Consider the following 12,161-nt stretch of genomic DNA (forward strand, 5'->3'; position numbering starts at 1 on the left):
TGTCCTATTTCTAGACGACCGCTTTACCTGCCAGTTTTGAGGCTGCCCAGACTGAAGTGAATGCAGTTGAGGCAATGATCAGCGTCCGGCCCATCGCAGCCCTGATCTCCACATTCATGATGACATGGACCTGAAATATAATGACAAACAAATATATTTCATGTAACTTATATTTGTTATTACTAGTTTTTGTTTTTATTATTTACATTCAACTTATTTTCAGTCCATTATATATACACAAAGTTTGTGATCAGTAAGATTTTTGAATAAATTAATACTTTAACATGGATGCATTAAATTGATCAAAAGTGACAGTAAAGAGATTTACAATGTTAGAACAGATTTCTATTTCAAATGAATTATGTTCTTTTGAACTTTCTATTCATCAAAATTCATCAAAACTTTTTTCATCTTGAAAAAATGTATCACTGTTTCCACAGACATACTATGTAGCACAACGGCTTTCAACATTGATAATAGTAAGAAATGTTTCCAGAGCAGCAAATCAGCATATTAGAATTAGTGATGCGAAGTCTGGTTCTTTTCCGAACTGGTTCTTTCGGACAGTTTGTTTAAATAAACCGGTTCACCAGTTATTTTACAACCCCAGGAATGACGTCAATCACACAGTTATGTAATAACGTCAATTCTATCATACCGATGGATGAAAATACACTCAAACACATTTAAATAAAGTAATTTGTATAATCATCATCATCAAGTTTCTTGCATTTAGGTTTTCCAACTAAAGCACCCAATACAGGCACTGATGTGCAAACGTGGATGTTTTACATCTAAAATATATAAAGTGAATAAACTAGTCTTCATCAGCTTTTTACAGAAACCATGATCCAGCTCATAAAAACTTAATATATAATCATCATACACAATAGTCAATAGTAAAATTAATTTACATGTTTTGACTGAACAGTTTAAAAAAAATATGTTGTTTAATATAGCTAGTTACAGTGCATATTTCAGTACATATATTTGTTATTAAATAAACGTACATTTCCCCCAATTCACCCCCTCATTTATGTCACAATATCAGCACAGCATCATTTGTCCGTAAGAAACTGTTTGGTTCAGATAGTGCTGTCACACATGCTCAGTATCACCAGCTCATCGGTTCTGAGTATGCCGGATGTGTCTGAAAGAAACCGTTCTCGGTTCAGCGTACTGGTGATTCGAAAACTGTTGCAACCTAGGTGTGTTCGACTTGAAGAGGCCTGCTCAGACCAATTGGTGTATGACATCAAAGTACATGAGAGCAATTCGAAAGCATACAGAGCCGTCTGCTCTCTAATCTCTCTCGGCGGTACTTTGATGTCATACACCAATCGGTCTGCGCAGGGCCGCTTCAAGCCAAACACACCTCTTGACTCGAGAAGCGCTGTAGCAGTGTGTGTACTGTTTGTTTGTACATGCATGCTCAGTATCAGCAGCTCGAGCTCATCAGTTCTCTCAGCACAGCATGTCTTAGTTCGAGTAACTGGAGTAACGAATAATCCGGGATCTTGATTTATTTTGAGTCGGAGTGACTGTCAGGCACATCCAAAAGTGAGAAACTTTAGTAACTTGTGGATCAGTGCTGACTCAAGATGCGAATGGTTTAGAACGATTCTGTCTGATTTTGTGAACTGGTTTGGTGAACGATTCGCTCACAAACCAGACATCAAATAAGTAGAATGATTTCTGAAGGATTATGTGACACTAAAGACTGGAGTAATGATGCAAAAAAAATTCAGCTTGTTATTTCACCATTTTTACTGTATTTTTGATCAAATAAATGCAGCCTTGGCGAGCATAAGATTACAAATAGAAAAATCTTACCGACCCCAAACTTTTTAACTTGTCTAGGTATTACTGAGAGTACCATTATATTCCTCCTCTTCCTCCTCTTCATGCTCAGGAGCTCCTGGCACAGAACCTGGGGTTTTCAGCTCCTTGCCTGCTGTAGGAATTTCCAGCATCCTGGAACGAGAGTGGTGGGAACCCTGGGTTTGGTAGGGGTGTTCAGACGAGCCGTGAAGGATTAGTGTCCACTCTTTCAGCTTACCTGAGAGAGAAGAAAGAGCAAGAAACGAAAAAAGAAGTCTGTTACGCATTACAATGAATCACATCAATCCTGACGAGAAACAGAGGAAAAAACAACTTTAATCTGTAGCAGGTCTCAAAGAAAGTAAAAAATGTCATTCATTTAAATCAGAAACATACTTGATGCAAGCACAAGAATGCAAACAATTCCAAATAAGCGCACACACACACAAAAAGTCATGGACAAAAGTCTGGTACGGCTTATGAGTTTACAATTTCATTAGGATGCTGCCTAAGAAATCAGCTGCCCATTGAAACAGCAAAGTAGTTTACTAAGGTTTTAAAGGGGTGGTATAATGCCCATTTTTACAATATGTAAAATAAGTCTCTGTCCCCAGAGTGTGTATGTGAAGTTTTAGCTCAAAAATACCCCACAGATAATTTTTTACAGCATGTTAAAGTTGTCCCTTTTTGAGGGTCAGTAAAAACGTGTTGTTTCGTGTGTGTCCCTTTAAATGCAAATGAGCTGCTGCTCCCGGCACAGAGGGCGGAGCTTATAAAGCTCTTGTTTGTGTGTTAGCAGCTCCGATTACCTCACGCAGACAAGTACTAAAATGTCAGAAACTGTTGTAAGATGCCTACAGAGTGACATGATATTGCATTTGTGTTACGTACTGTATTGCATGTGAAAAGATGGATGCGACAGCTTGAGCAGACTCACAAATGCGCTCTACTAAACAACTCTTCCTCTTCTCAACATGGACTGCGTGTTCCCAGGGGTGGAGTTTATGTCAATTTTAGGGTTTGTGATGTCACTAACCCGGGAGGAATGTTGTGTAGTCACTACCAGCCGTTAGTTGTAGTCCTTAAAAAACGATTTCTTTAAAAGCAAATATCTTCCTTTGCTTTGAACGTTGCATAACTTTGCAGATGTTGTGTATGCTCAAACGGCAACATTACATGTTTTAGGATTACACTATGTCTAGACTAGATATGATTGGCATTGCACCACACTGGTTGTCTGCACTGTAAGTACATTCAGTCTGAACTTTATTCCTCCATCCATTCCTTACCCAACACCTCCGGGTTACGCAGCTGAGAGGGCGAGTCGGTTATCTCCAGGGTCCACGTGCCCTCCGCTCTTTCCCCCCAGCAATGCACCGTCATGAACTCCCAGTTCCTGAAGCCCTCGTTGGAGTTATCAAACAATCTGGAAGGCAGAAGAAACAGTGGTGAATGTTTTAGAAAGAAGAGGAGAGCAAAAGAGGATAATGAAAATGAGGAAAGTCATCTCTCATTTCTGCATCACTGGTAACTGCACATCATTTCCAGTTTTGATCCTTCAGAGGAGGAAGTCTGAACATCCTCGAAAACGTATACTAAATAAATGCAACGATCTATAGTTATTAAATAAACTGTTGTTTAAATCAATTTCTTACTAATATGCAGATGCATACATTAAATTTTAATTGTATAATTTAAATGTATTCAATTGTAATACATTTGAATTGTTTAAATGTATTAAAATAAATTTAAATTTATTGGTAACACTTTACAGTACTATATAAAAATACAACTGTGCATGTTAGCTAATTTTTTATTTGAATGTGTTAGTAAATGTTGAAATGAACAAGATTTAATAAGATTGATAAAATTGATAAATGCTTTAGAAGTATTTTTCCATTGTTAGTTCATGTTAGTTAAATTAACAAAAAAATGGAACCTCAGTGTAAAGTGTTAGCAGTTTTTAAATAAACTTTAATGAATTTAACATTTTGCAGTAGTTTTGGCAAGATTTAAGAAGTAGAACCGGTTTATGAATGGTTTTCTGATGCACACACTGTCCTTTCAGAATGGATGCAAATTAGCCTAACATCATGTTTTTTTTGTTGGATTTTTTGAGGTATCCAATCCAATTAACTGGCTTTCAGTATCACATTAATGTTTGTGGTTAACGCAATAAAAAAAAGGAAACCAAAAAACAGTTAGACTGAGCATGTTTGATCAATTTAAACCTCAGCCTCTGAAGAAATATCCTTTACTTCAGTTAATTAATTAGTGTGCAAAAAGATCAAAAACAAATGTGCTCCTCGTCATCTAAAACAAAATCACAATCACATGTTGGCGCTGTGCAGCAGGGTTGACTGGGAAAGAGTCCATGAGCCTGATTTGTGTTTGCACCTGTGAAGCATGAGTCGACGTCACATCACTGCATCATGGTGATTGAGCAGATGGATGCTTTGGCTCGGTTTGTGTGAGCTCGGAGCAGCTGGTGCGACGTAGTGCTATAAACTTTGCTCAGGTCAGACAGATTATGTTACATCGTAGGTGTATTACTGTAAATACATTTTCCAGTTTGTCTTTACCAACTGAGGGACAAGTCAGAGTCTGTGGTCTGTGGTTGACATTACAGGGATACTCCACTCAAAAATATAAATTATGTCATCATTTATTCACCCTCATGTTGTTCCAAACCTGTATGACTTACTTTCTTCTGTGGAGCACAGAAGATATTTTGAAGAAATGTTGTTTGGTTTGGAACCAAACAACACTGGATCCCATTGACTTTTATGGAGAAAACAAACAGAAATATCTCAAAATATCTTGTCACATTTCATATAGAGAAATCATATAGAATTGGAACAACATTAGGTAAATGATGACAGAATTTATATATATTTTTATATGCATTTCCCTTTTCCCATGCATGAAAATGTATGATTCATAGACCATTAACTATTTCCCTTGTAAGACTGGAGAAAATGGAAGAACTGGAAGAGAGGGCAACTCTCTGAGAGAACAAAGGAAATTAACATTTGAACTCACTCGTGCACCATTCGAGACGCAAGTCTCACCTCAGAATCATCCTATTCTACATTTCTTTCCCTCTTCCCCCATTCCTTCTCTCTCATGCTGAGATCACCAAAGTTCACCCAAGAATCAATATAGTTTAATGTGAATAATTATCATACAGTATTACACATGTTTCGTATCATTTGAAATGTCTACCTTACTAAATGTCTTTGTAAAAGGTACAAAGGTCTCATTCCCAAAGAAGTAAAACAAAAGGTAATAAAGTTACAGAGTAGTTTAGAGATAAATTGCACACAAAGGAGGATGGGTCTTCCAGGCAAATGGCCTCCTGCTCTCAAAAGGTGTAAACTATGAATGCAAATTCCCATTGTTAACAAATGTTTCTGTCTATATAATGAAATACAACAAGAGGCTCAGGGTGATTCTGTAACCCAGACCAGCCCGTGATGTGAAGTGTATGCAAAACACGTTGCATCATGTATTTTTAATGTCAAAGTTAGCATCTTCTCTCTTTATTCCAGAGCATTTGATGTTTTGTATCTATTATCTTTGAACTGATTATGAAATTGGCATGATACATTTACTTAACATGATCAATTGTAAAAATGAGATTTTATTCTAACTGACATTATTTTCAGTAAAGAGTTAAAAGGAATGGTCAAACATTCGCTCACATTTAATGATGCACAGATATCATTAAACCCTTTTCATTTATGGAGTCAGATGAAATAACGAGGTAATACATATGAAAAAATGTATTTCATTTAATCAAATTACTTTGCCACGCGCAAAAACCTTCACCCGTATTATTGGAGACCGTCAATTTGGACCGATAGTTGGTCTTACACCCTTAAATAAATAAATAAAATCCAAACCTACTTTTCAGCCTTAAGTGTAAAGCATAATAATTACATCCATTCCACAATATGCACAAATTCATTTTTATGTACGTATATATACTGCACATACATACACACTGTAAGAAAAGAATCTGAAAAAAATTTCTGCAAGGACATTATCCATTAAATTAATGGACATTTAATTTAACCCCAAAACCAAACACAATGTGATGTGTAATTCAATATATGGGGAAAACACCTGTGAAAAACTGAAAAATAAACAAAACCTACAGGAGGAACTGCAATTATTCATTCAATTAACCGGCATTCAATTATTTAACTATTGGTATGGTTTTTGGAAAAAATGCATTACCTTTAACAGTAACCAAAAACAATGACTAAAAGCTATTAGGTTCACAGGGTATTAGGTTCATAGTCATAGCTAATATCCTATGGGACCTGTCAGCAGAAAAGATAAGTCATTGCATGAATACAAACATTTAAGATCCATTAACAAAACATCATGAGAATCATTTGTTTCCAGTATTATTCTTATCGTTGCTTATGATCAGCATGAACTTGCTCTCTAAGTGTCAGATATCAACAAAAGGGCGGCTCACATTTGCTCATGCCTGCTGTCAGACCCCTAGCGCTTCCTTTGAACTGCACTCATACTGATAAAAACACTTCTTCCCCTTGAGCTGTCCACAAACACAATCACACTACTAATGAGAGCTTTGCAAAGCAGCCATTTCTGAACTTGGCCCTTTCAAGGCCCTTGTTAACAGACTTGGACAGTATTTCGCATATTACATCTGCGTCTTTCTTCTCCCACCACCAAGTCGAGGCGGTGTGCGCTTTAAGGAGATGGTAAATCTGAACTGCATTTGGCTCTGGCAGCGTGCATGTTGAATAAACGAGATGAAGGGAGGTCCCGACCACAGCATCCCTCTCCAACCGGAGCGATAATTCAAGGCAAATGTCTTTCCTGGCAATTCGCAGGCGTCATTTGGACGACACTCCATCAACTCTACAATTCGACTCTTAGCACTGAAAGCCCAGGGTGAGAGAGCAGGAGAGCGGATCGACTCCTGGCCATTAATAAATACTCTCCAAACGCGGGAAGCCCCATTAGGCTGTCATGTCTGTTATCACAAAAGCAGATGCTCTGTGGGAGATGTTTGTGCAGGGGAGGATTCTGACAGGTCTTCTGTCTCCATGCGGTAAATAAGACGTGGGGCGTCAAAACAATAAGCTTTCTGAGAACAATTGAGAACTGAGGGACTTTCACATAGACAAACAAGAGTGACAGACATTGTTACGGACAGTGGCATTTTATTTGTCCAAACATTTTTGGCATTTCATGTCTGAAGAGCCACGTTTCCCATAATAACAATTTTGTTTTGTTTCAGGCTTATGCTGAAATGCTTTATTTTATGTATTTGATTTTAGTCACATTCTTGGCAATGTCTGATTAGCCACATTTCCCCCAATAAAAGTTGTGTAATTTTCTACAAAACCAAGAAAAAAACTAAGCAAGATTTAAAATAATGATGATAATAATAATAATAGTAATAAATAAATAGAGTGCATTCAGAGTATTATAAGTAGTTAGACCTCTTCATTTTTTTCACATTTTGTTTTGTTGCAGCCTTGGTGAAATGCTTCAAATTATTTTATATAGATTTGATTGTAGTGACATTTTTTGCATTTAATGCCTGAAGACCCACATTTTCCATAATAAACGTTGTGTAATACCTCTCCAAAAACAAGAAAAAAAAAGTATGTAAGATTTAAAATAATAATAATAGTAATCGTAGAATATTTGATTTTATTGACATTTTTGTTTACTGTTCTGGTCCTGTGTTGTGATGCCACTGTAAAAATCTGCATCCTGAAGCAAAAACAGCAGAGAACGAGTGATTTGGATTGTGTGAGAGCTTTATTCGTGAGGGCTATGAGAATGAGTCTCAGGATCATAACCATGCGGTGAAAACTGCTAAGAGAATACTAAACTACGCTGAAGCGGAGAGCAGAGAGATTTGGAGAGCACAGAGCGTCAAGGCCAACAGAGAGGATATCAAACTGCTGTGTGATCGACAGGATGAAGCTTCCTGTGTGACAGAAACCAGAGCAGCCAGATCAAAGCCCGTCAGCCCATGTGGACCCCTTTAGAATACACTACGCTAAAAGTAAGATATTAACATGTTAGTGTGCATGTGTTTGTATGAGGGGCACTCAAGTTCCAGGAAACTACATGACATGAAGGTACATTTTTTTCATTTTATTTTAAAATTATTTAGCTTAATTTGACATTTTTATCATTTAATTACTTAATAGCTTTTCATTAAACTCACAAACCCCCTGCAGTTCCATCATGAACCCCAGTCTGGGGAAACCCTGACGTAATGTATTAATGTACTTCATGTAGTTGATAACAAAGAATGGAACATATTTTGTTTCTCTTTGTATTTTTATATCAATATGGTAAAAGATTATCCAATTCAAATCAATGTGAAACGAGTTAGGTTTAATATAATCAAAAAGTAGTCTGATTATATTACCCTAAATGTGTAAATGTAATGTATTACGTTACTAACTACGTTACTATTTTTGTCATGTAATTTGGAATCAGTAAACGACTACAATTTGTAAGCAATCTACTTGGTACTGCAAAGGCCTGGAGGTTGGTGGATTATGTAAGATATCAAAATCTTCCATCATTTCCTGTCCTCTCCACAATCCAGTCAACAAAAAGTGGCAAAAAGGACAAAATAGTGATGCATGACTTGCACTAAAATTATAAATTAAGCTGTATATACATGGTTTAGAGTGTTTCGTCGTAAGTGAGCATCACCTCTGACCCAGTAGTTGTGATCGCGTCCCTGAGGGTGATATGAGGTTGATCTCCAGGTCTCCTCTGCGAGGGTGGACAATGAGGACTCGCACCACCACATGCTCCAGGAACACCACATGCTGATCGGCCTGTTCGCTGCAACCTGTGGTCGACATGCTGGCGTTCAGTTTCTGATCTGCTCGAATGTACCTGCAAGAGGACCCAAGGGAGTCAGTGGAGAACAGGTCAGAATCTAAAACACAGATCTGAATTTATCATGAGTGAAAATACGAAATGAAGATTAAAAAACTGTCAGGTTATATTTGACAATATAGTATAAATGGTTACTGATTTTTAAAAGATTCTACAAAGCTTTTAGAAACCTGATATCAACTAAAAGTGGATAGAAGAAATCCGAAAGGTGCATGAACATGTGCATATATATTTAGTTAAAATATATATTTAGTTAACTGACAGGTTAAATGATAAACAATAAACTGGATAATTTTTTTGTTTTTTAAAAAGGCTTTTAGAAACCTGATATCATATGTGAAGGGCAGACGCTAATATTTTTTAAAAGGAGAGCGTAAAATAAAAAGTGAATGGTAATTTATTCTGTCGAAAAGGTCAAATAATACCATAAACGTACCATAAACATAGTCCTTACAACTTTTGCACCATATGAGCTCTATTGTAGCCACTTGATGATACTTTTATGGTGCATTTTTGTTCATTTATACAGTTTGGCAATGAAACTCAACATCCACTTTCAATGTAGAAAATGCATTTTAGTGTATTTCTTGTGTGAAGTAAATGACGGCTGCTTTGTGTAACCACTTGCTTAAAAGGGAAAAACTCCCAGTTTTCCCGGCTGTCCTCAAGAATTACAGGGGTAAAGACACTCACATTATGCAACGACAGAGACAAAATGCCTCTTAACATGATTAATGGCTGAACTTAAGACCGAGCAGTGTGTTCTGAGGACAAGTGGCCTTCTGGGAAAGTCCTGCCTCCTTTGAGTCATTGTCAAAAAACCACATGACTTTATTTACATCTTTTGCTGTAGGATTTACACTCTTCCAGTGAACAAAGTGTCACTGCTACAATGAAGTCATGTCAGGTCATAAACACTACCACAACATCCTAATTATCAATTTTAATCTTGAATTTGCAAGTTTCGTGGCGCTTCTGACGGCACTGTACTAATTTGTTTTTTGTGCATTTTGTGACTACTGGTTTAAGAAGTGACAGGTTTGTATGACTAAACTACATGTTTCATAATCCTTTGTGCAGCTAGAGCATCACACACCTAATGTGGATCGTTAAGCTGAAAAAAGCAAGAGAGAAATTTTAAGTGGCCTGACCTGATCAGTTTATTTCAACCTAAATCCTTTAAATCACATAGTAAGCATCAGAGTATCTGTATTACACATATCCTTCCCCTTAATAGTGTGAAAAAAGAAGAATAAAAACAACACAAATTGTCATTCACAATTCCGTTTCGTGGCTCATTAAGCTACAGGATCATCTTTTCGGTCAGTCCAGAAGCTCATTTTGTTTATTAAAGCCTTTTGTTTTCTTGGGAGCAACACCGTTTCAACAGTTTTATTATAGCAACTGTGCCGTTTTATGGTTCTGCTGATAAACAACACCGCACAGATGGCAACAAAATTAGTCACTTGAGGTCTGAGCCATTATTTAGCACAGGTTCAGTAGCAGTATCACCCAGAAATACTCTAGGTGGAGATTGCGCTATAGCCTCGTTTCAATCTTGTGAATGATATTCAAAGGAAAATGTGCTTAAAATGGAAGGCTGTGTCCCTTCAATTTACTGTAACATGACGGCTTGTGGTGAAATTTGAGGGGAACTTCAAGCTTCCCCCCCGAGCTGAAACCTGGGGGGAAACGGCATCCATGTGGAGACCAGGCATTTCCCTGGGTTCAGATAAATCTTTAAATACTCATATGTGTGTGTGCGTGTGTGTGCGTGTGCGTGTACTATTATTTTTTTAATTTACCCTAAATGTATTTTAACCTTAGTAATACATTTTGTAATATATAGCTTAAACAATTTATTTTAAATTTTTCAAAATATATTTAATTAAGTCATGCTGTACAGTTCTGTTCAGTATTAACTATATATAAATTAAATAGCTATTTATAAAACCATAATAGAAAAAAAACAAAAAATTAAATGTTGCCAAGGCAACTAACTGAAACAATAAATTTAAGTGGAAGTATTAAAATAGCTAAAAGTAAAAAAATAACAAATTAAGGCTAAATAGAAACAGAAGATCTAAATTACTAGTTAGGCACTTAAAATTAAAACGTAAAATGGAAATATAAAAATAAAAGCCAATTAAAAATAAATATGTTAATAATACTGAAATAACACTGGCTGTTTACAGCATTTATTATAAATGGGAAAAAATGGACTCCAAGATTCCTGCATATAAAGCAATAATTGGTTCGACCGGACAACTCGTCCGAGAGAAAAGTGTAAGAAAACCATCTAATCATCAAGCACAGCACCATTGTTTACAGGGTTGGGGAGTAACAGAATACATGTAACGGCGTTACGTAATCAGGATGCAAAAATCTGCTGTCTGTTATTTGTTACGGTTACATCAAGAAATTAAAAAAAAAAATACAATAGTTTCTCTTAAAACTAAATAAATTTGTATTTTGACATAATAACGCTATATTGTCAGTAGTGAAGCACGGATCGCAGTTATATCCTTGGATTCTGCGGATAATCCGTGGGTCGGGGGGCCAAATAATAACATTCCAATTAATAACGAGTGGGTCACAGGTCGACGAGAGATAAATCATTAATGTGCTGATTTTAATAAAGACACGGAACTCTCATTTCACGGTAAAACACAACAAACGTCCTTCACTCTTTTACTTTCGTTTTCAACAACAACGTATATCTTCAGGGAAAAACAATAAAGAAAAACATATGCTAGAGCACCTCCTAGTTTTATAATTTGCAGACTTTCATTAAACTACGCAGTTGCAGGGTCCACTTGTTTAAGCAGCAATGTAGGCAAAACTGATCCGAGAGAAATTTCAAAGAGGAGAATTAAAAACAAAAAAGGAAGGAAAGATAAGTACAGTGTAGGAGCATTTTACTCAAATAGCTAACCAGAACGAATCAAATGATAGGTATGTGATGCGTAACGGCTATGAAATATGTGAAGCAACGCTGCATATACAGTGAGGAAAATAAGTATTTGAACACCCTGCTATTTTGCAAGTTCTCTCACTTAGAAATCATGGAGGGGTCTGAAATTGTCATCGTAGGTGCATGTCCACTGTGAGAGACATAATCTTAAAAAAAAAATCCAGAAATCACAATGTATGATTTTTTAACTATTTATTTGTATGATACAGCTGCAAATAAGTATTTGAACACCTGAGAAAATCAATGTTAATATTTGGTACAGTAGCCTTTGTTTGCAATTACAGAGGTCAAACGTTTCCTGTAGTTTTTCACCAGGTTTGCACACACTGCAGGAGGGATTTTGGACCACTCCTCCACACAGATCTTCTCTAGATCAGTCAGGTTTCTGGGCTGTCGCTGAGAAACATGGAGTTTGAGCTCCCTCCAAAGATTCTCTATTGGGTTTAGG

At 36.6% G+C, this 12,161-nt stretch overlaps 1 protein-coding gene across 4 annotated transcripts in view; it reads right to left on the minus strand.

The window, feature by feature from the left end:
• Window positions 1-12,161, minus strand: part of pcsk6 (proprotein convertase subtilisin/kexin type 6) — a 78,742-nt gene that overhangs the window by 17,138 nt on the left and 49,443 nt on the right. For all 4 annotated transcript variants that reach the window (XM_079867487.1, XM_079867486.1, XM_079867488.1 and 1 more), the window contains exons 12-15: window positions 8,548-8,736; window positions 3,111-3,247; window positions 1,877-2,059; window positions 28-130 (exon numbers count right to left, since the gene is read on the minus strand). In XM_079867487.1, coding sequence (XP_079723613.1) covers window positions 28-130; window positions 1,877-2,059; window positions 3,111-3,247; window positions 8,548-8,736 — 612 coding nt within the window. The remainder of the gene's footprint in view (window positions 1-27; window positions 131-1,876; window positions 2,060-3,110; window positions 3,248-8,547; window positions 8,737-12,161) is intronic.

The sequence above is a fragment of the Squalius cephalus genome, assembly GCF_949319135.1.
Source record: "Squalius cephalus genome assembly, chromosome: 3".
Taxonomy (NCBI): Eukaryota; Metazoa; Chordata; class Actinopteri; order Cypriniformes; family Leuciscidae; genus Squalius; species Squalius cephalus.